At 41.1% G+C, this 26,314-nt stretch overlaps 3 protein-coding genes across 3 annotated transcripts; 1 reads left to right on the top strand and 2 right to left on the bottom strand.

The window, feature by feature from the left end:
* Positions 1-5,099: 5,099 nt before the first annotated feature.
* Positions 5,100-9,660, top strand: LOC127752546 (ATP-dependent 6-phosphofructokinase 5, chloroplastic-like). Its single transcript, XM_052277956.1, has 14 exons — positions 5,100-5,517; positions 6,074-6,400; positions 6,483-6,564; positions 6,910-6,983; positions 7,065-7,176; positions 7,325-7,420; positions 7,506-7,607; positions 7,703-7,777; positions 7,940-8,080; positions 8,210-8,326; positions 8,408-8,512; positions 8,725-8,805; positions 8,893-9,021; positions 9,112-9,660. The coding sequence occupies exons 2-14, from the start codon at positions 6,108-6,110 to the stop codon at positions 9,277-9,279; spliced, it is 1,575 nt and encodes a 524-aa protein (XP_052133916.1). The 5' UTR covers positions 5,100-5,517; positions 6,074-6,107; the 3' UTR covers positions 9,280-9,660.
* Positions 9,661-9,969: 309 nt separating this feature from the next.
* On the bottom strand, positions 9,970-16,921 carry LOC127752545 (meiosis-specific protein PAIR3). The gene is made up of 12 exons (XM_052277955.1): positions 16,814-16,921; positions 16,596-16,725; positions 15,440-15,521; positions 13,672-15,321; positions 13,416-13,563; positions 12,245-12,385; positions 12,111-12,171; positions 11,869-12,018; positions 11,690-11,748; positions 11,036-11,170; positions 10,199-10,290; positions 9,970-10,108 (listed from the first exon to the last, which is right to left on the bottom strand). Exons 3-12 carry the CDS (start codon positions 15,467-15,469, stop codon positions 10,040-10,042), a joined length of 2,535 nt encoding a protein of 844 aa, XP_052133915.1. The 5' UTR covers positions 15,470-15,521; positions 16,596-16,725; positions 16,814-16,921; the 3' UTR covers positions 9,970-10,039.
* A 5,266-nt stretch (positions 16,922-22,187) lies between these two features.
* LOC127753408 (uncharacterized) lies at positions 22,188-24,962 on the bottom strand. The gene is made up of 3 exons (XM_052278898.1): positions 24,765-24,962; positions 24,239-24,529; positions 22,188-22,427 (listed from the first exon to the last, which is right to left on the bottom strand). The coding sequence occupies exons 1-3, from the start codon at positions 24,780-24,782 to the stop codon at positions 22,380-22,382; spliced, it is 357 nt and encodes a 118-aa protein (XP_052134858.1). The 5' UTR covers positions 24,783-24,962; the 3' UTR covers positions 22,188-22,379.
* Between the last annotated feature and the right edge of the window lie 1,352 nt (positions 24,963-26,314).

Below are 26,314 nucleotides of genomic sequence, written 5' to 3'. Positions count from 1 at the left end.
TCAACTGAATTTACAAATTTAATTTTTGTTATATAGGACTGTAATTTTGTATTTTATTTTTATTTTAGTTTCAATTGAGAGAGAACGAGAGAGAACAGCGTGCATATCAATTTTTTAGAGCGCAAAAAAAGAAATTAGCGCCTCTAACCCGTCCAACTGAATCCTATGCGGATTCCCAGCGCTATATGTGCACGAATCTTGGCACTTATCGAACAGCCTAAAAAACGACAAATCCGATAGAAAAAATCATACGACAAATCTATAGCAAAAATCACACGACAAATCTATAGCAAAAATCGATTAATTTTAGCTTGTGAGGAGTAAAAAAAACACGCGCACACACAAATTCTATTTTTGGCCCGAAAATGCTAATGGGCGATTGCGCGTAGCCCAATCCACATGATCAGATCAGTCCATTCTATTTTTGGCCCACGCGGTTTAAGCCTTTTTCATTTTTGGTAAATTATTTCACATGCTGTTTTTTTAGGAAAAAGTACACCGGAGGTCCCTTAACTTGTCATCGAGTTACAAAATCGTCCTCGAACCGCAAAACCAGATACAACACATCTCTCAACTTATAAAACCAGTGCAAACTAGATCCCTCAGTGGGTTTTGACTCCGGTTTTGTCTGATGTGGCAGCTGACTCAGCGTGAGACCCATGTGGGTCCCACATGTCAGCCTCTTCTTCCACTCCACCTCTCTTCCTCTCTCTCCTCTTCTTTTCTCTCAGGGTCTCAGCAGACAGCAGTGCAGCCGACAGGTCGGGAGTCTGGTGGCGGCGGCGACGGGCGACGAGGCGGTGACGAGGTGACGACGCAGCAACGAAGCGGGAGCAGGAGGGCTTCCCTCCACGCCGCCGCCACCGCCACCGCCGACGGCGCGGGACCGGTACACGGAGTCCTCGATCTGTCTCGCTGCCATGGACCACCGTCTGCGGCGGAGGCAGTGGCGGTGGCGTGGGAGGAGGCCCTCCTGCTCCCGCGTCGTCGCCCGTCGCCGCCGCCTCATGTGGGCTCACGGGTGGGCTGGTGTAGGCCTCAAACATGAACCCGGTGAGCACGACGGCGAGGTTGGGATCAAACGGCGGCCAGCGGCGGGTCCTCCCCGACGAAACCCTCCCCGGCGGCGCTCCCCGATTCGGGCTTCACGATGGACTGCGGCCGTGACGCGGTGGAGGCCGGCCGCCCAGGTGTTCCCCCGCCGCCTGTGCACCTCTCTTCCTCTGTCATCTACCGCCATAGCGCATGTCTCCACCCCGCCGCCCATCGCCGGCCGCCCAGGTGCACCCCCGCCGCATGCACACCGCTATTCCTTCGTTGCTCGCTGCCACAACGCCTGCCTCCACCCTGCCGCCTGTCGCTGGCCACCCAGGTGCTCCCCCGCCGCCTGCGCACCGCTCCTCCTCCGTCGCCCGCTGTCGCTGGCCGCCCTGTCCCACCTCGCCCCATCGAGGCGCCGTCGTTGCCCTGTCCCACCTCACCCTACCGAGGAGAAAACTGAGAGAGAGGAGGAAGGAAATAAGAAGAGGAAGAAATGATGACGTGGTCACCCTGAGTGTGGGGCACGCGTGGGTCCCATGCCGAGTCATATGCCACGTCGGATAAAACCGGAGTCAAAACTGTCGAGGGACCTAGTTTGCACTGGTTTTGTAAGTTGGAGGATGCGTTGTATCCGGTTTTACGGTTCAAGAACGATTTTGTAACTCGATGACAAGTTAAGGGACCTTCGGTGTACTTTTTCCCTTTTTTAAGCATGTTGCCGAATTCGTTTTATATGGGCTGAATTGGGTCTCCTTCCTTAGACATCTCCTTTTTGCCCATGTTTACCAAGTTTATACGTATATATTTGAATTCCATATGTATAAATTATATGTATATAAACCGATAAGGTTGTAAGAATTGTTGTTTTCTTCACAAAGAAGAGACAATTAGATATCTATTTTATGAATACCGCTTTGCTCATTCTATTTGGTCCATCATCCAAGTAGCGTCAAGGCTACCTTCACCTTTGTAATGTAGCAGGGTCTGGCTTGAAATTCAGGATAACTTGAAAACACATGTACTGTTGGTACAAATAGCTGTTACTTGTTGATTGCTTTGATTTGTAGTAATAATGTGTTGTAAAAAAATCCTCTTTTGTATGTTATATTTTTTTTACTTGACCATTTGATCCGTACTTGGGTTATTATACAGAAGCCTTGTTAGGAGGACTTTGGTTGTGACATGTCAACATTTGGAGAATATGGATAGGGAGTGTTTTAACTAGGGCATGGATGACGGCATAGTCTTAGGTTGCGTTTGTTTGGGGTTGGGAATCTTTCTCCTGGCATGCGAAACGGAGCGGTGGATTAATGCATGATTAATTAAGTATTAGCTTTAAAAAGCTTGAAAAATAGATAAATATATTTTTAAAAGCAACTTTTCTATATAAGTTTTTTGTAAAAAAAAGTACCGTTTAGCAGTTTAGGAAATATTCTCGTGAAAAAACGAGGGGTACCAATTGAAAAGGTATATTACTGAACACACTCTTAGAATTGATGACCCGCAATACTTCATATAGCCATATAGTTTCTCAACTTTGTGGGTGAGGTAGGTGGTGTTTGAAACTGATGAACATGAATATCAAGTTGGTGCAAATTAAGTTTTAATTATTACAAATTCGATAAATGGATATATGTTTGGTTATGTATATCCTAGCTATGCAAGGGTTTAAAGTGCTTTCAATGTACTATCTTCTTGTAATTGACTGTGATCAGCAAGAAATTTCTATTATAATTACCTAAGGAAAATGTTTTTTTCATTGGTATAATTACCCTAGTTCGGGTTTGTGATTTTTTGAAAAAGAAGTTTTCAAAGATGGTCCGAAAGTTCCAAACATGTGTTACTGGTGACGAAATGTATGCACTACATGCATGCTGCCCTGTAGAAAACTTGGACATTGACAACAACACTTGGGCTCCACGTGCCATATTTAATATTTTGGTGACCAAAGCAAAATAGTACTCCTCCTTTTCTATATTTTTCGTACACTTGTCTCTGTGAATAAGATATTCAGTTGGTCAAATCCAGAAAAAAAAAAAGAGAAACTGTTCTGTTGGAAGCATCGAAATGTCCGGCAAAGACTATTATTATTGGACAACAAAAGAACGAATATTCCAGGTCCCCTGAGAAAATGTTGTATACTTTTTTCACTACAATCCTCTTTAAATGTCTAAATTTCATAATCGTACCATGATGAACGATTTTTTTTTTTTGCCTGAGGCCTATAAACTGAAGTAATGAATTATTGAAAATTAAGTGGTGCCGGCCGTCGTTTGGTGCGAATTAGAGAGCTGTTATTTGCTTTATTTCGAGATAAAAATAGTATAAATACACAGGTATAACACAGCTTGAGCAAAAAGGAGAACCTAATGTAACAAAAGATCGATTACAGGCCAACAACGTGTCCATAAATTATGATCAAATTAAGCCAACCATGTGATCTGCTATCACTCACTGTCAATGCTTAATCCGTCCATTGTCAACATGAGTGGTACTACAAAGCGATGCCATGTGATGAGCACTTTCTATCCCCTGTTGTCATCTATCAATCGATCACACCTGATCAGGATAAGTCTTTCGAATAGAAACCGGTTGAAATTAACAAAGCAATCTTCCTTATCTCCATATAAATTAAACTATTATCAGCTATTATAGAAGGTGGAAATTTTTAGATTTCTACCCGAAATAAAATACTTTGGTTATAATAATGGGACCACCTATATATTTGTCGACAAATTTTCTTCTAAAAATTTGACAGATGTAATTATAGTACAATCATAGTGTAATTACACTGTAACTTATATGTAATTACATTATAACTTACATGTAACTACAGTGTAACTTATATGTAAGTTTCACGTAATTTTGAATCGTTAGATCTATTACAAGATTTGTTTTGGTGAGGAAGAAAACAAATCATAGCATACACATATGTGAAAGAATTTGTTCCCACGACCTCCATTTTACCGAAATACTCCCTCCGTTTCGAAATGTTTGACACCGTTGACTTTTTAGCACATATTTGACTGTTCGTCTTATTCAAAAACTTTTGTGAAATATATAAAATTATATGCCTACATAAAAATATATTTAACAATGAATCAAATGATAGGAAAAGAATTAATAATTACTTAAATTTTTTGAATAAGATGAACGTCAAACATGTGCTAAAAAGTCAACGGCGTCAAACATTTCGAAACGGAGGGAGTAACATGTTACGGAGAGATTTTTGGAAGTTACATACAAGTTACATTACAGTTACAGTGTAATTTCATGCAAGTTACAGTGTAATTATACTACGATTGTACTATAATTACATCTGTCAAATTTTTGGGGTAAAATTTGTCGATAAATATATAGCAAAATTGTATAATAATTATTGTTACAAAGATGACGTGTGTTCTGCGAAGTGAGCATAGCTCATTTAGTTAGGCTTCTGGTAGTGGAACTTATTCTCTCAGGTTCAACTGTTCAAGTTACGGAACACATGTCATCTTTGTCACAATAAGTATTTACGATTAATTATTCTTTCGGTGTTAGGCGATGTAAAACAGATTAAATCCTTGTTACGAAAAACTGGATCTTGTGTATGGCCCAAATGGAAGAACACCACAAGACATAGGGGTGTTTGGATAGGGCTAAAAATTTTTTAATCTCATTCACATCGGATGTGTAAACACTAATTTGAAGTATTAAACATAGACTAATAAACCAACTAATTTTATAAAGGAGAACTAATCCACGAGACGAATTTTTTAAGCATAATTAATCCATAATTAGCAAAGGTTTGCAGTAGCATCACATAATATAATCATGAATTAATTAGGCTCAATTAGATTCGTCTCGCGAATTAGTCTAAAATTATAGAATATGTTTTGTAATTAATCTATATTTAATATTTTAAATTAGCGTCCAAATATACGATTATGTGACAGGACGTATGAAGTGTGAATCAAACAGGGTCATAGACAACCACGCAAGAAACCAAACCAAAAAACTCCTTATAAAAATACAATTCAAAGAAAAGGAAAAAAAAGAAAAGAAAAGAAAAGAAAACGAGGCCGCGCGTGGCGGCTGGCCTCAGCAGTCAGCGACCCAATTTCCAAAGGCGCCGGCTTTTTTTTGCCTCCTCCTCTTCCTCCATTGGTGGCTTCGCTTTGATCCCTCGATTCGGGAGAGGAAGATCGAGCCATTCCCTTCCCCCCACCCGATTCGTCTCCCCCCTCCGGCGCCCCTCGAGTTCTTGGATTCCCTCTTCTTTTTCTTCTTCTTCTTGCGTTGGTACAACAACCCGTCGAGAGCTCCGTGGCGTGGATTGGATTAATTCTCTCTGGCCGAGGAAGAAAGAAAAAAAAAAACGAGACGGAGGCATCGAGGTGGCCGTCTCCCCTCCGCCGCTATAACAACAAGCCGCCGCCGCCGCCGCCGCCGTTGTCGCCGCTTCGCTCTCTCCGCTACTCCGGCGACCGGGGAGAGGTGCGTTTCTTGATTTTTTTTTTTTTTTTTTTTGTTGGTGTGGCTTCGCTGCGTTCGTGGTAGGTCGTGCTTAGGTGATTTTTTGTTTTTTTCCCGGCGGGGTGGGAGTGATTGATCCTGCAATCTCCTTTTGTTTTTACATGGTTTCAGGGTGGAGAAGATTTTTACTCTGAAAAAAAGAATCATCTTTTACCCCCAAAAAAATTCGGAGTATGATTTGTTCCGCTTCTTGTCAATGTTTTGGTTGATGTTTTCACATGCTAATTCTGCGGTTGTTCTTTTGTGGCTTATTAGTCGTAGACAGTTTGTAATAGCTTAAGTCCAAGATTCCTGGAGCATATGCATATGTCATCTGCCCTTGTAGGAAAAAAGGTGGAGCAATACATTGAATTGATTAGTTTGGTCACCTGCCTGTAGTGTAGGAATATTCTTTTCTTTTATTTTTCTTCTTTTTTTTCTGGGATACAGATACAGTTGGAGACAAAAGTAGAAGATTATTGGGAAAATTGCAGAAATGCTTATGTATTTGTCAGTGCTGATGGAACCTACTCTGCAGGGTAGTTGCATGATCGGCAACATCAATCTGAAGAATGGCTCTAAAATCACCAGTGGATTTTGCTGGCTCAATCACTTCAGGCCAGAAGGACCCGTGTTGTTTTGGTGTGCCCGGCTGCAATCCGCGATGTGTTAGATACAATAAGAAATCAAGAACATGCCGATTGGTTACTAGAGCCATATCCGTCGATCGCCCGCAGCTAGACTTCTCAAACTCAGACTGGAAGAAGCAGTTCCAGGAGGATTTCGATAGGCGGTTCAGTTTGCCTCACTTGAAAGATGTAATCGACGTTGAACCGAGGCCAACAACGTTTTCCCTCAAGAGCAGGTGAGAAATACGTTTGAATCTTGAAACGTCTATCTCTCTAGGATTTGTTTTATGTATAACATGATTTCTATGCCTACAACAGGACCCCTCTGGAGAATGTTAATGGTTCTATGCAAGGATCATGGAATGGCTATGTGAATGACGATGACAGAGCACTTTTGAAGGTATGTTTTATTGCTTTGACATTGAGCAATCAGATTTACCTAGACATGGATAAGCTCAAATAGACAAATACTCAATAACAAGTACTTCATTAGACTCTGGTCATGTCAAGATGTGCTCTGGATTTTGTTTTTTCACTTTCGGAATACAGTGCATGAGCATGGATAACCTGAACTTAGTTTCAATAATTTTTAAATGCAGAATCATATCTAAGCCATGTGGCGGTAGGAATTTTTCGTTCGAGTATTATTCCTGCTACTCTAAAGGACATGTTGTAGAACTGCTCGTTGTTTACTTTCTTCTTGATACAATAAGAAGTTCTCATTGCAAATTTGTTCCTTCTTTAGGTTATTAAGTTTGCTTCACCAACATCTGCTGGAGCTGATTGCATTGACCCTGATTGCAGCTGGGTCGAACAATGGTGATAAATATTATCCACAAATTCAAATGTTGAATTGTGACAGTGCTTTTCACTTCTGTAACCAAAAGTTATCTTCTCCAGGGTGCACCGTGCTGGCCCACGTAAACAAATATATTTTGAACCTCAGTATGTAAAGGCTGGAATTGTCACCTGTGGTGGACTTTGCCCTGGTCTCAATGATGTCATTCGGCAGGTAGAACTGTTGAATAGAACAGGACAAGTTGAACTTTGAGACCCGTACAGAAAAATAGAAGTTGACTAACCCATCATATGATTATATTTCTGAGATTCTCTTCAACAAAACCCTAATTGTCAACTTGATCTTGCTTGCACTCTTGTAGATTGTGCTTACACTGGAAAAATATGGAGTGAAAAACATTGTTGGAATACAGCATGGTTTCCGTGGATTTTTTGAGGATCATTTAGCAGAAGTGCCAGTAAGAGACATTAACCAAGTTTCTGGAAAAATAATGATAATCATACCAAAAGTAGTTTAATGGTCTTTTTTTCCCCTTCACTCAGCTTAATAGGCAAGTTGTCCAGAATATCAATCTTGCTGGTGGAAGTTTCTTAGGAGTTTCTCGTGGTGGGACAAATATCTCAGACATTGTCGACAGCATACAGGCATGAATACATCATTCTACAATTCAAAATATATTTTTACGATGAACTGATGCACAAAAAAACTTATCGATTTGATTTTTACATACCACATTCAGGCCCGGAGGCTTGACATGCTCTTTGTTCTAGGTGGAAATGGAACTCATGCTGGAGCTAACCTTATACATGAGGAGGTATGTTAAATTCCGTGTTCATTGTTTCTGAACAAAAGTTATCTTTTGTTCCTGGATTTTAATAGACAAAAAAAATATCTGACCTCAGTCATATATAGCATGAGTGGATGGCCATCTTACATCTATCTTTCTATTTGCCTCTTTTTCTTTCTTTTGATCTAGTGCCGCAAGAGAAAACTGAAAGTATCAATTGTGGGCGTTCCAAAAACCATTGATAATGACATACTACTGATGGACAAGACATTTGGATTTGATACAGCAGTTGAAGCAGCACAGAGAGCTATAAACTCTGCATATATTGAGGTGATTCATTTCATGAGCCATTCAGAATGAACTTGTCTGACTGAAGAACTATATATATAATATGCACATCATAGTTACCAGTTACCACCAAAACTAGTTTGGTAGCAGTAACAATTTTTTGTGTATTAGGCACATTCTGCATTTCATGGCATTGGATTGGTCAAGCTGATGGGAAGAAGCAGTGGCTTTATCACAATGCATGCTTCCCTGTCTAGTGGCCAAGTAGATATCTGCCTGATACCTGAGGTATGAACTCTTCTGTTGTTATGTATAACCTATGTACTATGCCACTACGGTTGATCAAGCTCATCGGTAATCTATGTGAAGGTACCGTTCACTCTTGATGGGCCAAATGGAGTTCTTCAACACCTTGAGCACTTGATAGAAACCAAGGGATTTGCTCTGATTTGTGTAGCCGAAGGAGCGGGACAGGTAAGGCTAATTCCAGATAGAAAACAAATTGTTTAAAGAAAGATTTTCAGTATGAATGATTCTGCATGTTAGTACCGGGTATCTCTTATATTAGGGGCAAGGTTGTGATATGGAGTATTAGTATACCACATAGATCATTGCTGTAAGCTATCCAGTCTATCATCCACTTTATATATAATAATTATGTAAGAAATGCTGCAATGTATTATCAGGAACATCTGCAACAGTCAAACGCAACTGATGCATCAGGGAACATGATCCTTGGTGATATCGGCGTGCACCTTCATCAGAAGGTTTGTCCATCGAATGACCATCACCTTGATGATGTATCAAAAATCACATGCCAAACCAAATCTAACTTAAACCGTGCCATGCCACAGATCAAGGCCCATTTCAAGGAAATAGGAGTACATTCTGATGTGAAGTACATTGATCCTACATACATGGTCCGTGCTGTGCGTGCCAATGCATCCGACGCCATCCTATGCACTGTGCTTGGTCAGAATGCTGTAAGGCACCTTTCCCTTCATTAGCTTTCTGCCACACAAGTTCTAGCAGCTCATGTTGTCTCAGCATTGATTTCTGATGGAACTTCGCAGGTTCATGGTGCATTTGCAGGGTTCAGTGGCATCACAACCGGCATATGCAACACGCACAACGTCTACTTGCCAATCTCAGAAGTCATCAAGTCCACAAGGTTCGTCGATCCAAACAGCAGGATGTGGCACCGGTGCTTGACATCAACAGGGCAACCAGACTTCCACTGATTCAGGTATTGACAGTGGAAGCTCATAGCAACTGAAGCTAAAAACTATAGGCGGTTTTGTGCTGTATAGTAAGAGTGGTGCTTGTGCCGCATCACTCGTTTGATGTTTTTTCGTCTTTCATCAGAAAGAAACATCATCTTCCATTGATCCTTGAGGTGCAAGATGGATACAATAAGCACCTCATTGAAAAGATAGCTTCTTTTTTATAGATTAGCAGTACATGGTTTATTAGAGACCACATAGAAGTAGAGAAGATTTCTAACTGCAAGGGAGATGGTTAGCTCCCGTTACAACTGCAGAAACATATGTACACATTACACATTCTTCACAGCTGAAATAATGGAGAGAACATTGCCACCAAACCAAGTACAATGAGCATTTGCATCGCAACTTTGCAGTAGATGTTCCAACTTATGAATTTTCAATTTTCATAAAATACGATTACAGTACACAGAAAATGTGTCGGTTCTCAGGAATGTAAATTATTCAAACTGGCACGCCGGTAACAATGCATGTCTATCTGATAGCTAGGCGAAGAATGTATGCTAATGGAAAGAATAGAATCCTTGAATGTATGCTGTGAAAAGTTCATCTGGTAAGAAACCTATATGCATTCTGACACTATTCTCCTGTACCCTTTTGTAAATTCTCCTTTAACCCTTTGTAAATGAAACAGTAGCCTATTTGTAAGTGAAACTGTACGTCCTGGTCAATACACCTTTGCTATGTACTTGTGCAGAGTGAACCAACTTTGGTTGGGTTACTCTGCAGTTTCTGCAATGAGCTCCTTGAGCACAAATTTGAGGCCCTTCATCCTCTTCCGTGCCCTCTGCAAAGCAACGTGTCAAAAACAGATTGAGCATTTGGTAGATATATGGTTATCATTTATCAGGATGGTTTAAAAGTTGCATTGGCTCACCTTCTGGACCTCAGCAATTTTGGTCTCCGCGTCGCTCAGCTGAGCGCCGACTGTCTTCTCAGCATTTTGAAGGAGCTTCTTGTGTGAGGCTTCTGTTGATGCAAATATTAGCACACACCATGGGTCAGTGAACGGTAGTATAAATAGAATCCTTGAAGTGGTTGTCATGTTAACCACACCATAACTTGCATCCTAATAGTGCTAAGAGAGGATCAAAGCTGGAGTTATGTCACTGGACAAGTATGCCATTGCAGGGGAACCGGCGAACCTCTCAGAAAACTCACTTCATACGAAGATTGGGCTGTCATTCTTTTCAACTAAATTCGTTAGGTTTTTTCACGAAAACTAAACGTGTGATTTCAACTATACTAAGAAAGAGTTGAAGTACAAATGACTGGATAACATGTAGTGTTACCAATTTGTAAGTAGAGAATTCCAATGGAAATGCTTATAACCATACTCCCTACATTTCACAAAAACTGCCCGTCCTTTTCGGGATACATTCTTTTCATAATTAATGTAAATATTCCACCCTTTTCTATTATACCCTAATTTAAAGCTGTAAAACAGGTGGAGTGTGTCTAGCATGTCATTTAGTAGGCATATTTATGGTCATCTCAACATTTATTGGTTCTTACTTGGTGCCTCCTAGGTTGTGAAATGGAGGGAATAGTTCATCAGGCTCAGTATATAGAATGTTAACATGGCCTTGCAACCTTAGAGACTTTTTTCAGGTGTACATTATTTTTATGGGATTTTCAGGTGTACATTGGTAAGAAATCTTTAATTGCTTCAGTCCCATTCATAAAGATAGTGTATGTATTAAGTTTAACTTACTTTGCTTGTCAGCAACTCCCTTAAGTTCTGCATGGTAAGCCTCAAAATCCTCAACAGAGTTCTTGCAACCGAGCAACTGCTGGTTGACCTCCTCCTTGAACTTCTCGTGAAGAATCCTTAACTTTTCTTGTTGCTCTGCAAACCAGAAGACATCAGTTGAATAGTTAAAATCATCCAAGAAAAACAAGGCATGAAGGAAAAAGAAGTTGTAACATTATATACAGTTGCATATTGAGATTTAACTCAGTATATAATACGAGATCAAAATAACGAAGTAGATAAAGACCAAGCGTCCAAGCCACATCAGATGATTGCAGGCAGAATAAGACAAATACTGCATGAGATTTTCTCAAACTAATGTTCCCTCCATTTCAAATTACTTGTCATTCTAGCCAACCAAACCAAGGGGAACAGGCAGATTACATTGTTATCCTGTAGTAGACTTCAAACATTCTATCTAGAGTTCAAACATGACTCTGTATTGATGAATCAAGATTTAAGAGTTTGTGTTACATGAGATGAATAATCCAAATACGTAGAATAAAAAATGTTACAGTTACAAAAAACAATAGTTGGATAAAAAATATTGCCACATCATGCCCTCATAGATTAATTGCATTATGAATGGTTGCATCGACATGATTAGAGTTTTACCTTCAAATGTTGACTCTAGACGTTTCCTTTTAGATTTTCCTGCATTGACCAGCTTGTCCCTGAAATCACAGTTAAATGCCATGCATGAAAGAGGCAGTACATATCTGGCCTATATACAATCGCATGTGCATAAAGCAGAAAAGAGGCAGTTTCTAAGTGGCACTGGCACTCGATCTTACACATCAGCCTGCATCTGCCCCTCAACCCCTTCAAGGTGCTGGCGTATTATCTCTCCAGTAGCTGCAAGTATCTTAGAACTTTTATTCCTTGTTTCAGACTTGATTTTGGTTTGGAACCTTCCTAGCACCACTACTAACTGATCAAAAGCCCTGGTGGAAGTCAAGAAATGAAATTAATCCAAGTAGCAAACTAGCAATCATGTTTGTACCTACTATTTAAGCCACAATGACCTAAATCAAACCTGGTTAGGTAGTTTTCTGGGACTTTTTCTGGTTCTTTGTCTGACATTGTTTCTTGCGTCCCTGAGAAAAAAAAATATTGGTCAGACCGAAAACCATGAATGCACAAGCACAACAGTAAAGTAATCAGTGTTACCAGAGGTGGCAAAATGGGTTGGCGAAGTTAATTGCCTTTTGCCCTTTCTACCCTCTTTTAGATGTGATTTTCGGCCCAGATGCTCAATAGAAGATTTATCAGGGCTGTCAACATCTGAAAGCCATTTATGAGATTTATATCCTGCATGTGAAGAACAAAGCGACAAGGCATGAATAAGCAACTTTAAGATAGATAGATGTGTGCATCTCCAATGAGAACTTTAGCTCAAGATATTAATGTTCTGAAAGGCTGAAAATAATACAGTCGAATAACTAAACTAATAGCGAATTTAACATGGTAAACAGTTCTGATGAAATATATGTAAACTAAGGATATGCTTGCACATGGCAGAATATGCCACATGTTGCTGCTATGCCACTTGTCAGCTATCACACAAACGGCATGCTCTCATGAATTGGCACTTTCAAGTTTCAAGATCCTTCAGTTGCAAAAAATTGTTGTGACCTAGCAGCAAGACATAGCTGAAAATCTGAAGAGCCTAACTATACAGCCACAAAAAGGAATTTAGGAAATTTTCTGCAGTCAGGCCAGTGAACACAAGTTACAATAGCAGGTTACTTGGAAGACATCTAACGGCTTAGTAAGGCAGCACTAATCGAAAATGACAGCAAAAGCAAACACAAATACTCATTTATCATGTCACATAAAATGTGTAATTGTCATAAAAAGGTCAAGTAAATGAAGTGGGTGACACAGAAATTTTTTTTCTTTTTTGCAATCTCACCACTAACAACCCTGCAAATATGCTTGCCAGCATAGTTAGAATTCAATGTTCAAATAGTCAAACTTCGAGCGTTTATGAGGCCAAAAGTAACGATGTCAAAATTTGCACCAATAAAATAAGTGTACATATCATGAACACCAATACTAACAGGATTGATCTGACAGATTATGCAAATGTTATAAGGATTATCGCCAGTGTTGATCCTATGACCTAAATGATAAATTCAAGAGGTGCTTGAAATACATAATTACATATACATAAGATTTCTGTCCAATAAGTATGGTCCACATGCAGAATAAGGGGGTAGTGCACTGTAAGTTAGCATGGCTACCTTTGAGTCTAGAATGGAAGCATTAAACATGACAGGAGCATGTCTACCCCTTTTTAATAAAGAGCCTAGAAAATTGGCATTGATGGCGTTCTGACCTTTTCTAAAGCTTGGAATAGAAATTTGAGCCCCTTCACTCTCAATAGGAGAAAGGGGTGAAAGATGTGGTTGTTTTCTGTTCTGTCTTTCCTCCTGAGAGTTAGGAGATTCACTGCCAGGTAACTCGTTGGTTTTCTCCATTTTGTCCTGGACAGTAGAACAATTAGTGTCAAACGGATAAAATTGCTCTGCTACGTAGAGTATAAACAGAACCATTTACTAAAGTTGCAATCTGCTTTAGAGATTGAAGCATACCAATGGCTCCGATTCTGGATCCGAGGTAAAGGAAGTTGATCTTGACCTGTTCACACCTTTTGGATATTTGGAGCTAAATAGGTCATCGTCTAGCATTTTACTTCTGTGGGGGGATATTTTTATGTTTGCTGCAAAAGTAGGACTTGCAAAATCATCTGGCATGTCGCTGAATCTGTCTGCCAACGGACTGGCGTCCTTCTGTCCAGATTTACCATTTATCGCAGGACTCTTATCATGTTCCCATGAGTACTTCCTCAGTACAGGAGATGGATTAGCAGCAGGAGAAGGTGTGGAGTTAAAAATATTTCTTGCTGCTGTTCTGTCTGAAGCTTCAGGGATGTGGGTATTATCATTCTCCTTCTGTTGAGGCGATATAGAAGAACATTTTCCCTTGCTCTTAAAGGAAGTAAGCTGAGGAGAAGAGAGCTTGTGTTCACCATCATTTAGAGTCTTGACCAGTAAATTTTCAGATAACTGCATCTTTCGAGCCCCAACATTAGCCATCGTATTCACCCTTCTCTCCCTTTTAGGGCTTCTAGAACAACTCTCAGCAGTTTTTCCTGTTCGGGATAAAGAAGAAAAGGAGTTTGTTTTCTCACCTTTTTTCTCTGATGGTATATATTTAGAAGGTACCTTTCTTTCCATATCATCCTGTGTAGTCTTATCAGAAATCCTGTCCGAACAATGTGCCTTCTTTGGCTCAACTTTAGCCCTCCTACTCAAGCTTCTAAGATTCCTCAAGCTGCCAGATTCACCATTTGCAGATTTTCCTACTGTTTTAGGTGTGCATTTATCGTTGAAGGCAAACACATTGTCCAATATTTTCTGCTTGGGTGTAGAACGATGAGTAGACAATGGTTTCTTTGCACTCCCGCTCTTATCCTGATGTGTGGAGCCTGTTGGTGCTTTCTTGCGCCCCAGCGAACGAGTAATAGGTCTTACTTCAACTACTTGAGGACCGTCAGAGTCTGACTCAATTGGATCAGAGGATGGTTTGTTCGCTGTTTGACTATTAAACTGAGCTGGTGTCTTAATATTATATGGAACAGGTGAAGTGAAAACCTTCTGTCTTCCTGAAGATGGTCCATTGGCAATTTGACTTTTAGGTTGGCATGGCGTCTCAATATCTTCAGGATTTGGTGAGGCAACAGCCTCCTTGTTTTGTGAAGTACCACCAAGGATCTCCCACAGTTTCATCCTGAGCATTTCACTGTTGGGCTTGTTTTTATCAGCTGATTCCACTTGACGCTTTCCTTGGGAACTCACAAGTGGTGGCCTATCTAATTGATCAAGATGACTGTCCTGTTCTCTTCTTGTTCCAAAGGAAAAGGTTCCTGTTTGCTCAATTGCATTATCATCAGGTTGTGATACAGAAACCTTAGCAGGGACAGGTTTAGGAACCTCTTTAGCAGATCCGCCGTGGTTTGCTGCTTCTGGGGAGACCTGAAGTGAAGCATTATCCATTTTGGGAGGTCTAGATCTTCCATCAGTTCCCTGAGACAAGTTCTTCTCAAATGCAGCGGTACTAGCAGCATCTCTGCCTCTTGATACAGAACTCGTCCTTGGAATTGTGACGCCAACTGATACCTTAGGGAATTTACCACATGGATATTGATTGCTGGCCAAACTCCAATAGTCACTTGATGTAGCCTACAAAAGTATAACATGCTAACTTTTTTAATACTATAATGAAAAAACATCTGAAGGTGAAAGGATAACATGAAAAAGGAAAGCATCCAGCAGTTTAGCAGAGGAAATAGCTACTCACTTTCTGAATGTTCGTCAACTCAACTTCCATAGGTGCAGCTTTTGGGATAATAGTATACCAAATTAACTAAAGAAGGTTGGACCTGGTGAATAGAAAAACAACTGCATAAGACAAGATTCTACTGGTCTGAGACAATCTTTCAGAATCAAAATTATGCTTAGCAAATGAATACAGAGGTCTTGCAAAGCACATCTTTATCAAGCATGGTTATAGGAAGAAATTTCAAATCTGCCATCACATGTGAGAAGCACAGCTGTATCAGCAAGGGCGAAAACACCGCAAATAAGCATTGACATGGGAGCAAGGGACACTGATCCTCAACTAGCCTACCAAAGCATAAGTGAATTAGTGATACATCTGTACTTCTTTTTCCTGATTCAGCAGGCAATACATGTAAAAGATTGTCACATGGCAATATTGCAATCACGCTTGGAAAAGAAACTAGCATTGAAAAGTAGTAACAAATAACTGCATCGTTGTACTACAACTGTCAACTTTAAATTACTACAGTGGTGGTGGAGCTGCATTACATAACCACAGTACCACACCTAAATTTCTAAGCTGGATGATTTGATTGCTAACAACTTGCTTTTGATTGATAACTGCAACAGTGTACTGCTGCACTGAGGCTCAAATTAAATAGACTGCATGTCCAACAAGTCAATTTAGTACCCCCAGTGAAATTCTAGGAACAGTCCATTACAAACATATCAAACCAATATTGTGTATCAGCAATTTAAATGTGCCCTCAGCATTAAGAGATCTTCTTCCACAAACATAATACACAATCCAGGCTCCACTCACTATCTAGAAGAACCCAACTCCGTGAAAAATACTGCGGAATGCGACACTAACATAGCCTAACACTTGCGGCAGATAACCATAATTTAGAGAGACAAAAACAATCGGACAGAATTCAGGATCCAATCATCCAACGGAAACCTACACGATAGGTTTACGAACGAGGCAAATATGCAATTCCATAGCAACAGAGGCGAAAATCAGAAGCGATCGCCACGGAAATGCACAGGGCGAGTCCCAGGTCCCAACTCCCCCTCCCGAACCCTAAAATCTCCCCCCACGAGGGAGCGTGGAAACGATGCAGCGCATGCACGGGGGGGAATCATGGAGTCCAGTAAGTAGCCCAGCAACTTACCCCTAGTGACACCGGCGACGCCTCGGACGCCCTCCGGCGAAGCTACACGAACCGCGGAAGGCGAGAAGGAATCTCTGCTTCTTCTCCGACGAGCCCCCCGCGCCGTCGGGAGCGAGCCACCCCAGCCAAGCTGCTCGAACGAGAACAAGGAGACCGACGAGATCAGGGAGAACCAGCGACGAGCAAGTGAGAGAGGTGCGGAGGGAGGGGGGGCTCACCTGCGCCGCCGCTCGCCGGCGTCGCGCCGCCTCGAAACCCGCGCGGCCGCACGGGGGATTTCCGCGGCGGTGGAGAGGCGAATGGGAAAGGGGAAGGGGGAAAGTTTGGGAGAGAGCGGGGGATTTTGAATTTTTGAAATTTTTGGGGGAGTCTACTCGTCTTTCGTCACGCCGTTCGCGTGCACCGGTGGTAACCTGATGTATTGCCACTGACGTGCGGGGCACACATAAGGATGGCCCACATGTCAGTCTCCCCGATTCATTTGGTCCCACATATATGCAGCTGTGGTGTATTTTTACTCCGGTACACTGATTCCCTAACCTGCTAAATGGCAGAAATTTATTGTGTACTCTCTCCGTTCTATAAGGTAGTGTTTGGTTGCAAAAATAAGGTGGAATGGGATGGGGGCGAACCCACTTTTAGGGGTGTTTGGTTTAGGGGTGGGTGGGATAGGTTGGTCCCTGGAGAGGAATATTCCTTTTAGATCCAAGACCAACTGATCCGCAAAAACTAGCGGACGAACTCGTCCCACCTAGGACGAGCGAACGGCGTCACCGTGCCATCCGCCACCTCCGCGAACTCCGCCGTGCGTCCGCGAGCGTCGCCGCCTCCCTGAGCACCGCCGCCTCGTCCACGCCCGCCGCCACCTCCGCACGTCCACAAGCGCCGCCGCCTCCGCCTCCTCCACGACCACCGCCACCTCCATGAGCGTCGCCGCTTGTCCACGAGCGCCACCACCTCCGCGAGCACCGCCGCGCTCCTCTCAGATCCGGGAGCCACCTCGCCTCCACACCCGCCGCCGCCTCCACGAGCGTCGCCACCTCCGCGAGCACCGCGACCACCACCTCCGCGAGCGCCGCCACCATCGCGAGCACTGTCGCCGCGCCCGCCGCCTCCTCCACCTCGTCCACGACCGCCGCCGCCTCCACGAGCGCCGCCACCTTCGCGACCGCCGCCGAGCTCCTCCGGCCCCAAACGGCACTAACGGTGAGTACAAATCCGTCCATCCCATCCCACCTCAATCCCTTCTACCAAATAGAAAACTATAACCATCCCATACCATAAACCAAACAGACAACTGGAACCATCACATCCCACAAAACTAGGATAGGTCTAACCCATCCCACTTCGTCCCCAAACCAAACACTACGTAAATTTCCGTATCCAACTTTAATTTTATCTTATTAAATTTTTTTATAATTAGTATTTTTATTGTTATTAGATGACAAAACATGAATGTTATTTAATCTTTTTATATTTAGTATTTTTATTGTTATTAGATGATAAAACATGAATAGTACTTTTTATAGTGACTTATGCTTTTAATTTTCTTTAAAAAAATAAATAAGATGGACGATCAAAGTTGAACACAGAAACTCATAGTTGTTCTTAAAATGGAACGAAGGGGGTACTTTATAGTACTATGTGCACAACAAATAGATTTTGTGGCTTCAAATTTCAAGTTAAAATACCTGGGTATAACCTGCCAAGTCTTGTGACATGAACTTTTGTCAAAAAAGTGCAAACAAATAATACAATTCTTAAAGGGTATTTCGTGCAGTTTCATCGGTACTGTACTTTGATATTTGACGATTTTGTTATTAGGGCCTCTTTTATTAATAGGACTGGCAATGGGAAAGTTTCATCTATACCACAAACATTTTTGCTAGTACTAAGTAATAAGTACATTTTTAGAATAGAGGATAATATTATGGTATTACTTGATACCAGCAAAAAAATTGTGGTATAGATGGAATTTTCTCATTGGCGGATTTTCATAAGACTCAAATTTCTATGAAAATTTTCCTCTATATCCCTTTGATTCATAGAAAAATGAAGGACTAAGATTGTATTCTTATGCTTCACATTTTATAGGAAAAATAGTAAGAAGTATGAGCTTATTATGAACTTTTTTTCCCCTATGGCACTGTCAAAGGTTCCTATTTTCGTTCTGTACTTTTTTATTCATGTGGAATTAGAGAATCACACCACTTTAATTCATGTGTTTCTCCTATTATGTGTTTTTCCTATCACGTTAATCAAAGGAGGCCTCAAATCTAATCAAAGTTACCATCACGACTTCTAAAATACTTAGGTTTAATACATTAAAATGATGCATGTACATATACCAAATAAATTCATGATCTCATAAACTTACTTATAATATAAAATTGTTGTTAAAGTCGCATCTTATAAAGAATAAAGATCTATACTACTTAGAATGTGGTGGTGGTATCTGTACTGCCACACTATCCCTACCACTAATATTTGGGCCCCACAATATATACTAGTACACCACCCTTCAACGAGCCTATCCCTATCCTGCTTCACTACTGGTTCTCCGCAAAATTTAAAATCACCTACTTATTCAATAAGGAAAATTATAAAAGTACTACTTAGACTAAATATGTGCTTAATTGACTTAACTGAGGTAGACTGAGGCAAGCCTCCTAATCACGCATAGCTAGAAGATGGGCCGATTAAGGCCCATAGCACATAATACTGAAAATATGGAAAAGGTGATGAGATGGAGGATTGAAGCGGTTGGCTAGTTAAGTGTGGTTTGTGAAATATGCGAACTATATACTAGTATAAATTACCACTAGTCCTATTGTTGAAAATAAAAGGGAGAATAGCTATTTTAGTCCCTAAAGTTTCTCTGTAGGATCAGTTTAGTCCCTAACCTTTTAAATGGTCCAAAGAAATCCTTAACCTTTGTCATAAGGCCTAGAATAGTCCTTGGGTCCACCAAAATCATCATATGGATATGTCATGTTATCGTTCATGCAAAATCTATGATGAATTGTCTAATTTACCCTTACGTATATCATAGAAAAATAAATATAAGGGTGAATTAGACATAACCATAGGAAAAAAAACTTCTTTTTTTTCACCCTTTTGAGGTATTTTTTTGCTCTTACATATACCATATATTTTTTTTAACTTTTTCTTTTTGTTTTTTATTTTCCTATACATAAGGGTAAATTGGACAAATCATATAGATTTTGCGTAGAAAGGTGACATAGCATGTCTATGTGGTGATTTTGGTGGGACCAAGAACTATATTAGCCCACATGACAAATTTAAATGACTTGTTTGGACAATATGAAAGATTAAGGACTAAAATAACCCAGGAGTGAAACTTTAGGGACCATATTAGCTATTCTCCCAAAATAAAATAACACCGGTTTACAGCTAGCTAAACCGGTGAACTAGGGATCGGACCGGACGCTCTGACTTTTTTTTTTCAACTATGGTTTGTGTAGCTCCATCCCAAATCATGTTGTAACATGTAACATAACGGTAGATTATCTTGTTCAGATGTAGGCACAACTTACATGTACAAGAGCTTCTTCTACTGCTTAAATAGGGAGAAAGCGAGAGATTCCCTTCGGCCTTACCGTAACATACTCACTCTATCCTAAAATAATTTTATTTTTTACTTCTGTATTTTAAAATAAGTTTTTTAGCAATCATTGCATTAAAGTTTATAAAAGTAAAAAAAAGCATTAGAAATATATAAAGAAGCAATTACATTGGGATTTAAAAAAATAGGAGTATTTCAATCATTTTAATTTTGTATTGCTACATGTGAAATTGGTAAAAATAAACTTATTTTGAGATGGACGGTGTATGACTCTAGCTCCCATTGTGGCCACGGAACACGGCACATGAGATGCCTGCCATTGTACCAAGCATGCACGTACTGTTGCACGCAGCGACGAAGCAGATCTTGTCTTCCATCCATCCATCCATCCACGCTGGTCAGTCAGCTCCTTTGAGATGCCAATGGACCGACCACCTAACCTACCACGACAGTTACTTCAGAAAACCAATAAGAAAATCCACCCCATCCCGGCCACAGCATCCATTCCCAAACGATGGACAACCGTTGGATGGAGAATCGATGGCTGGTTAACTCACGATAAAATTTGCTCTATGACACTCTAGTTTTATCGTATTTGATAACCTAGTTTTGTGATTTTGCTATAGGACACTCTAATATTGAGTTTCTTTGTGAAAAGACACTGATCCGATGATTATTTATTTTAATATATGCTATTTCAAGGAGAGATAAAACTTTGAAAAAAAAAATTACCCATGGGCCACCTTCAAAGTATAAATTTGAACATATTTTAGCTAGATTTAAAAGTTAATTCATAATTTAGAAAATAAAATTATTTTATAAAAGTTGTTTAAATTCAGACAGTATTTGTTCAATTTTTTTATAGAAGAATTAAATGTTTTTTTTATTTCTGTTATTGATAACAAGTTTTGAATTTTGCAAAAAAATATGTCTAAATTTAGCTAGATGTATTGAAATTTTAATTTTAATTTTTCAAGGTGGCCCAAGAGTAAAATTATTGTTTGCAAAGTTCTCTCTATTGGAATAGGATGTATTAAAATAATAGCCAAAATATCTTTTGGCAAAGAACGATATAACTAGAGTGTCCTATAATATGGTCCCAAAACTAGAGTTTATATAGCAAATGCCATAAATTTGAAGTGGTCCGAAGCAAAATTTCCCTTATTTCACTGAACTGCCAGATCAAGGAGAGTTCAGTTGCTAAACTGAATGACTGATTCTGATAGGACATTGATCCCCATGCAAGATTTGTTTTTTAAAGTACTCATCTGACCAGAATACCTGATCATACCCTGACGAGGACAAAGAGAATTGTTTACTTCTGCTGTTGACACCAGATGCCCTGCAGATCAGACCACAAATATTCCACACAGCATGTTCCAAAGATCAGCTGGATTTGTTTAACCACATGAATTACCCAAGTTGATGTGTTCTCACCTAGTATTTTATTATATACCCAACATATGCCCACAGTCTGTATACTTCCTTTTGGCATGTACTGAAAAATAAGATTGGAAAACACACTGAAAATTGAAGAGCGTATGACCATTGAAACAAGCAATATTGTCTGAAGAATTCCAAATACCAGCAGCTCAGGTCACTTTCTTTGTGGGCACATACACAATGGAAATCTTGTGATTATGGACAAGCTCTCTCATTGTTTTCTCCCATGGATAGAGCTAGCTGTGCTTAGCTGCCAAAGTCTCAAAGTGTATGTTGCTTCTACGGCAGGCAGCCGACATTCTTCCAGACAGAGATTGACAGATACAAGCAAGGATTCACAACAACAACAACAACAAGAAGCTACCAAAAAAAAAAGTAGAACAAGAGTAATCACTCAGTATCAAACCAGCATATCATCATCACAGGTCACCAGGTGAAAATTATATTCTCCAACCAAGAATCAAATCAATCATAAGTTATACTCATACATCCTCGGATCCTATCCCTTTCAAAGGACGATGATACTGCACCGGAAGTCGCGAACAATTCTGCGAAAAACAGCATGAACAAATACGCTTTTTCATTGTTCACAATCCGTCCCTTTTTTTTCTCTGCAAAGAGCAACAGATTACAGAGCAGGTGGAGATTACACATTTACGCAAACTTTACAGTACCCAAGAAACCTAAGAGCTATTTGCGCAGGAGTTACGTGCCGCCAACACTGATACAGCACTGGAAATAGCTAAGGAACTTCTTCAGGCTCTGATACAGCACTGGAAATAGCTAAGGAACTTCTTCCTCCCCTGCACACCAGTTGTAATAAAAGGGAGTAAAAAAGTCAGTGGAATTCAAAAAGTTTAGTCAATTATGTACAACCGAGTGCATATAGGCCAGTAACATTGGTCAATCATATGCAATGGAGCGCATGATAACAAGGTGAACGAGAAGTTGAATACGCTTTATACGCGACTTTTTGAAAATGACATATTGACCTTGATAGGTTCAGCGAAATGTTGTCTGACGGCTACGTGGCTGAGAAAGTCTCACCTCATGCTCATGTTTCAAACCATGACTCACAAAGATAACCACCTCACATATTTAATTAATTTCACGAGTAATTAATTGCTGCTGCAATTCTTCATCAGGTAGGCCATCATTAGAAATAGTAAATCAGCAACATCAAGATACCACCAACCTGAAAGTACAGCTGCACTTGTGATGGCCAACTAAACCCTAGCTTTGCTTGCTCCACAGTCCCCACCCAAAAAGGAAAAAGGAGAAAAGAAAACAGCTTCTCTAACCACCTGACAATCACATCTTTCTTCACGTATTTTGCTTTAGTGATGCTTACAAATTAATTAATTTACATAATTTGTTTCAGCTCAGCAGGGCTGCGTATTCAATAATAGAATAAACTTGTATTATCCTGGTAAGGCAGGCTAAGATTGCATAGAAATCAGCTATCCATAAGCATTGGGATGTTCCTACTAGGTCCCCAGTGGACCAGCTCTCTTAATGCCAATTGGGTAATCATCTAATGAGTGTCCATTCAATTACCCTTAGGCATGGCAACCCAAATATAACCAAATGCTACAGAATATCAGACAGGGAAAAAAAATGTTTATGCGCATAGCATTGTAACAATTAGCAAATGCCCTCTTCAACATCCGTGTTCCCCCAAAAACCAGCTCCTCAGGCAATTGAGTCAGCATTCCATCATCCTAATAAAACTCAAACCTACCACCAATGGACGGGAACAGTGTACACCTCAAAATACTATTATAAAATCAATTCATGTTGCCCCTGATAGCCTTCTCACCCCCTCTAATGGACAGTGACATTACCCGTGGATTAGCATATCTAATAATTTTGGAGGAATACAGATCTGGAGACCACAAAAACTTATTGGACCTGTCCTTGTCATCTAGTAGTGACAAGCACCACTACTGCTACTGTCCACCGCATGCGCATAACTGGACGCATTGGCCTGCACCCACCCGCAATTGCCTCGCCTGATTCGGCCACCCTTTCCATGCCGATCGTCATGCCGCAGGTCGCTGCACTGCTCCTAAATTGATGATCATGCCAATTCCATGGATGTGATGCTGCTTGGATGGGTCCACGCCTTGCACTACCATACAAATCTTGCAGAAGATATACTCTGTTTCTCTTTCTCTTTTTTATCAGTTTTCATAAATCGCAAAGATATACTTTGTTCTTCTTTCCTCTTTCAATTTTCACAAATTTGCGCAGATAGTAAAATAGCCAGTGTGGCTTCTAGTAACTAGTATGTGTTCTTCTCTTATCTACCGACACACTAACTCCCAATCAACTTTTGTACCGAGTTCGGCGTAAATGGCGCACGCCTCTCATTTTGCCTCAATCACATAATCAGAATCTCCTAAGGTTAATTATATCGCAGCCTCGCGATTCGATTCATCTAGAGCAAAATTTCTACCCTTCAATCAGGCCATGACCTTGTCATCATCATCATCATCGAAATTTCAATCACACAATTGAAACAAATTAACCAACATCATCGCATAACTACTACTTGTACTAACTTACTACTAGTAACACGATGGGGGTTTCAAAAGGGGGTTTAGTTAGTTACCGTGGGCGAGTCGTCGTGGGCGGCGTGGAGCGGCCGGCGGTGGTCGTCGGCGGCGGCGGAGGCGTTGGGGGCGGGCTGCGGCGCGGCGGCCTTGTGCTGCTGCGCGGCGAGGAGGTCGTCGTCCCCGCCGAGGCTGGCGCGGGAGAGCTCGCGCTTGTTCTGCTTGCGCATCTCCCGGATCTTGGAGAAGTCCATGGAGTAGTCCGGCACCGCGCCGTTCTTCATGTCCCACTCCCCGAACGCCGGCACCGTCATCCACCCCACCGCCCCTCCTCCCCCATGCTGCTCCTCCTGCAAGAACCAATCCGCCATTATTACTCAGCTTCCAATCGATCTGTCCAGAGATTATGCTCGGTTTCTTGCATAATCTCGAGGGAGAAGAATCCGTGCAATTCTTTCCCCCCGAGAAACGAAGAAAATGGTAAAAATCTCTCTCGCGCGCGCGCGAGGAGGAGGAGGAGAGGACGGAAGAAGAAGAAGAAGAAGAAGAAGCAAAGCGTCTCCTCTCCTCTCCTCGGGATCGTACCTCCTTGCGGCTCTCCATGGCGGCCCGGCCGGCCACGAAGCTCCTCCTCCTCCTCGGCTCCTCCTCTCCGCTCGCCGGCGAGCTACTACTACTAGCTAGTAGACTAGCTACTGCTCCGCCGCCTCTTCCGCTTCGCCTTCGCCGCCGGTGCGAGGAAAATTGAAGAAGAAGAAGAGAAGAGAGAGAGAGAGAGAGACGTGCCGTGCTGCGCTTATAAACAGAGCAGCTAAGCTTGAGCGAAGCGAAGCCGCCCCGCGATTAATTACCAGTCGTGTAATCCAATCTAATCACGATTATGCGGCCGCTAATCTAATCATGTTTTCTCTCCTGATTAGCGGCGGGTCGTGGTGACTGGGAGGAGGTGGGGCCACGCGAAAGATGTGTACCAGTATAGTGGGCCCGAGGCGGGATCTTCTGTGGCGAGCGAGGGGGTGGGGCCCGGTGTTTGGAAGGTGGGTAAAGTGAAAAAAAAAAAGAGGGCCGAAAGCGAGGAGTGGTCGGCGAGAAACGGCTGGGAAAAGGGGCCCCGCAGCAGAGCCGTCCACGGCTGATTCCTCCGCGGTAACATCTGTCAACGGTCAACAGCTACATGACCTGGATTTTTCCATTTTTCACCTTTTTCTCTGCTGGATCCTAAGCACTTTTTCTTTTTCTTTTTTTATGTTTTTACCAAGTCTTCGGTGAAATCCTTTTAAGAGCAAAGTATACGTGGACAAGTGAGAAAAAAATATCGATAATTGATTTTTACGCAGGAGATAAATTTTACACATACTTCAAAATAAATACTCCATCCGTCACTAAAAACCAAACCGTACTAGTTAGTTTGGTTTTTTATAAAATGGATGGAGTACATTAAATTTATGGCGAGAGAATAAGAGAGGATGAAGAAAAAAAGAAACTAACTAGCTAATCTATTATATACTCCCTTAATCTTATATACTTAATATATAGCAACTGAGAATGAAATTATACTCTTAGACTCATTATAGTACTATAAATCTGGATATACTTGAAATAGATGTTAGTGCAAATATTAAACTTGCTTTGATATGACAACTCCTTGATACACTGGAGGGACTTTCGTAGGAAGCTCGTAGAATTGAACTTTCACACGAACTTTCACACGAATTAGTTTGAAGAATTTGGGTGTAGAATTACCATAGGAATCCATTCCGTTCTTCACTTTTTCGGACGATTTTGTGGACACAACCTCATGGTTAGGTTCCTTGTGATGGAACCAGTCCACCCGAGTTCAAATCCTAGATTTAACATGGGTGCTCGTATTTACGGCTAATTATTCTTCGTCAATCTCAAGATAAAATTCTAGATTTGACACGGGTGCTCGCATTTACGGCTAATTATTCTTCATCAATCTCAAGATATGCCGACATGGGTGCTCGTATTTACGGCTAATTATTCTTCGTCAATCTCAAGATAAAATTCTAGATTTGACACGGGTGCTCGCATTTACGGCTAATTATTCTTCATCAATCTCAAGATATGCCGACCCAGGGTAGGGTGTGCGTGTGTACGTTTATAGAGGTGAATGT

Source organism: Oryza glaberrima, chromosome 10, assembly GCF_000147395.1.
Source record: "Oryza glaberrima chromosome 10, OglaRS2, whole genome shotgun sequence".
Taxonomy (NCBI): Eukaryota; Viridiplantae; Streptophyta; class Magnoliopsida; order Poales; family Poaceae; genus Oryza; species Oryza glaberrima.
This window is presented reverse-complemented; position numbering and strand designations above follow the sequence as displayed.